At 53.6% G+C, this 2,623-nt stretch overlaps 1 protein-coding gene across 1 annotated transcript; it reads left to right on the top strand.

Moving 5' to 3' along the window:
- The first annotated feature begins 1,865 nt into the window (after window positions 1-1,865).
- Window positions 1,866-2,405, top strand: LOC139835831 (uncharacterized). The gene has a single exon (XM_071825700.1). The coding sequence runs from the start codon at window positions 1,866-1,868 to the stop codon at window positions 2,403-2,405; it is 540 nt and encodes a 179-aa protein (XP_071681801.1).
- Window positions 2,406-2,623: the final 218 nt, after the last annotated feature.

The following is a 2,623-nucleotide window of genomic DNA, read 5'->3' as shown; positions in this document are numbered from 1 at the left end:
GCGTTGGATCGCGAACACGAAAATGGTCGTTTTTGATCGCGTGTCTATTTGCGTCTGGGGATGCTCCCAGCAGAGCGACCCATATCATTTTTCAAACAATTTTTTTCATTCAACTGAAAAGCATAATATACATACAAATAACAAGCAACAAGGCTCTATACTACTTGTCACCCGATGGCCCGGCCCCGTTGTTGCCTCCCTCCCTCCTCCTCAGCTTCTCCGCGGTCCGCTGCTCCGTCCGCCATGCGGCTACCAGACCTTGGTGGGCTGTTGTGTCCTCTAGTAGCCGCTACCGCCGCACCTCGTTGGCGGCATCCTCGACCTTCTTGAGCATCTCAGAGGAATCTACTAAAGCGCTCTGCTCCTACGCCTTCTCCTCTGGGTTAGGCCCGTCATAGTCCCACTCGAAGTCGAAGGAGTCGTCGGAGGCATTCTCTGCGGACGCCTACTCCTCCTCTGCTTCCTGCTCCGCGCCAGCCATGAACTTCACGTCCATGGCCGCGCCGATGACGTTGTCCGTGCTTTCGTTGTTCTCCTCATCGGAGCTCTCGGCCAGGGGAAGTGGAGTCATAGGTGGAGGCGCAGTAGCCTGGCCGCGTCCGTCGCTGCTCATGGCGAAGGCGGAGGGCTGTGGGGACGTAGCGCTACGATGGAGGTTGTGCGTCGGCTAGGGTTTGTGTAGGAGGAGATGAGATGCGTGTGCCCCTCTTTATATACGCCAGAGGGCAGGTGAGGGGCACGGCACGCTGGCATCGCCATTACTCATTGGTAGTCATGGGCGGCGGTCGTTCGGCAGGCAAGGCATCGCCATTAACTTGGCACAGGTTGCGGAAGCGATGCCTTGGCGCCAGTACTGGCGCGCCTGAGAAGACGCATCGAGTCAGGGTCGCTGCAGGCGGATCCGATGAGACGTCCTCCCAACAGCGTCCGTGGAGACGCATCCGAGGCGCATATTTGGATTACGTTTGCGTATCCGTGGATAGCCCAGTCAGTATGTGTCGGGCCACTGGGTTTGGTTTTTGACACATTTTTCGACCACGCGGTCGCAAACGATCGCTTTACATCTGTTTGCGTCGTCCTATTGGAGATTCCCTAATGCATCGGGCCAGAGAATCAACAATGATAAATCGTCGATCTTCTTTATACAGGGTTGCCCAAAGATGGCACAAACAATGTTGAATGTTAGAGATAGAAATAGGATACCGTATCTATATGAGTTTGGGATGTGTACGTCCATATCTCTCTTCTCTCTCTCTTCTCTCTAGAAATAGGATACCGTATCTATATGGTTTTTGACACATTTTTCGACCACGCGGTCGCAAACGATCGCTTCGCATCTGTTTGCGTCGTCCTATTGGAGATTCCCTAATGCATCGGGCCACAGAATCAACAATGATAAATCGTCGATCTTCTTTATACAGGGTTGCCCAAATATGGCACAAACAATGTTGAATGTTAGAGATAGAAATAGGATACCGTATCTATATGAGTTTGGGATGTGTACGTCCATATCTCTCTTCTTTCTATGTAATCTCTTCACCTATATAAAATAACAATGAAAGAAGGGGCTCGGTATCCGAGTAGTATGCTAATGTACCTGATCTTACATGGTATTGTGCCGGCTCTTCCGCCGATAAAACCGATCGCACCAAAACCCTAAATCATCCCCACCGCCGCTGTCATCTCCTTCATTACCGCACCCATGGCATTGTCCTCCACTGCTCTGGTTCTCAACCTTGGGCATCCGCTGATAGGACAAGTTGTCGCGCACCAATTACCATGGGTGGCGCGCCTAGGTGCTGCCCACGATCCGCGGAGCTCGCTTCTTCGACCTTTTCGATGGCTCTGACGCTGCACCACCGGAGATGCTGACGGTGCAACCTACTGACAAAAGTACCACAGATCAGAGGGCGAAATCTGTTTCCAATCCGAACTACGACACCTGTATTGCCCGGGATCAAGTCGTTCTCGGCTACCTCCTTCAATCGATCAGCCCCGAGGTTCTTCCTCATGTCCACAGGATCGAGACCGAAGCCGGCGTATGGCAGATGGTTGAGGAGATGTTTGCGTCCCGGTGTCAAACCAAGGTCACGAACCTTCGGATCCAACTGGCGAACACCAATAAATTGCAGATGTCCACGGAAGCCTTCGTCACCAAGATGCATGGCATTGTTAACAAGCTCGCGACTGCTGGCGAGACCATCACCACCCGGGAGCACCTCTCCTTCATACTTTCGGGTTTGGGAGCCTCCTACAACTCCCTTGCCGCCGCCCTTGGCGGCAACACCAACCCGATCTCGCTGGCCTCTCTCTACGCACAGCTCCCTGCCTACGATCATCGCCAGGAGATGCTTGGAGGCGGCTCGTCTGACATGGACTTTGAGACATCTGCCAATGCTTCTTAACGTCAAGGGCGCGGGTGCCACAACAACATGTCACGCAGTGACCGTGGAGACTATTCTGATAGCCACGACATCCGCAGTGATGATCAACGTGAAGATCACCCGCCTCGCGAAAGACGTGGTGGTGGGTGTGCGCCCCCTGCCGGGGGTAGTGGACGCGGCCGTGGAAGGCACCGCAACACGGCGTGGGTTGACGTAACCTGTTAGATCTGCAATAGAAA

This window comes from Lolium perenne, chromosome 2, assembly GCF_019359855.2.
Source record: "Lolium perenne isolate Kyuss_39 chromosome 2, Kyuss_2.0, whole genome shotgun sequence".
NCBI classification, from domain to species: domain Eukaryota; kingdom Viridiplantae; phylum Streptophyta; class Magnoliopsida; order Poales; family Poaceae; genus Lolium; species Lolium perenne.
Note: the sequence above shows the minus strand (reverse complement) of the source record. Positions and strands in the feature narration are given on the sequence as shown.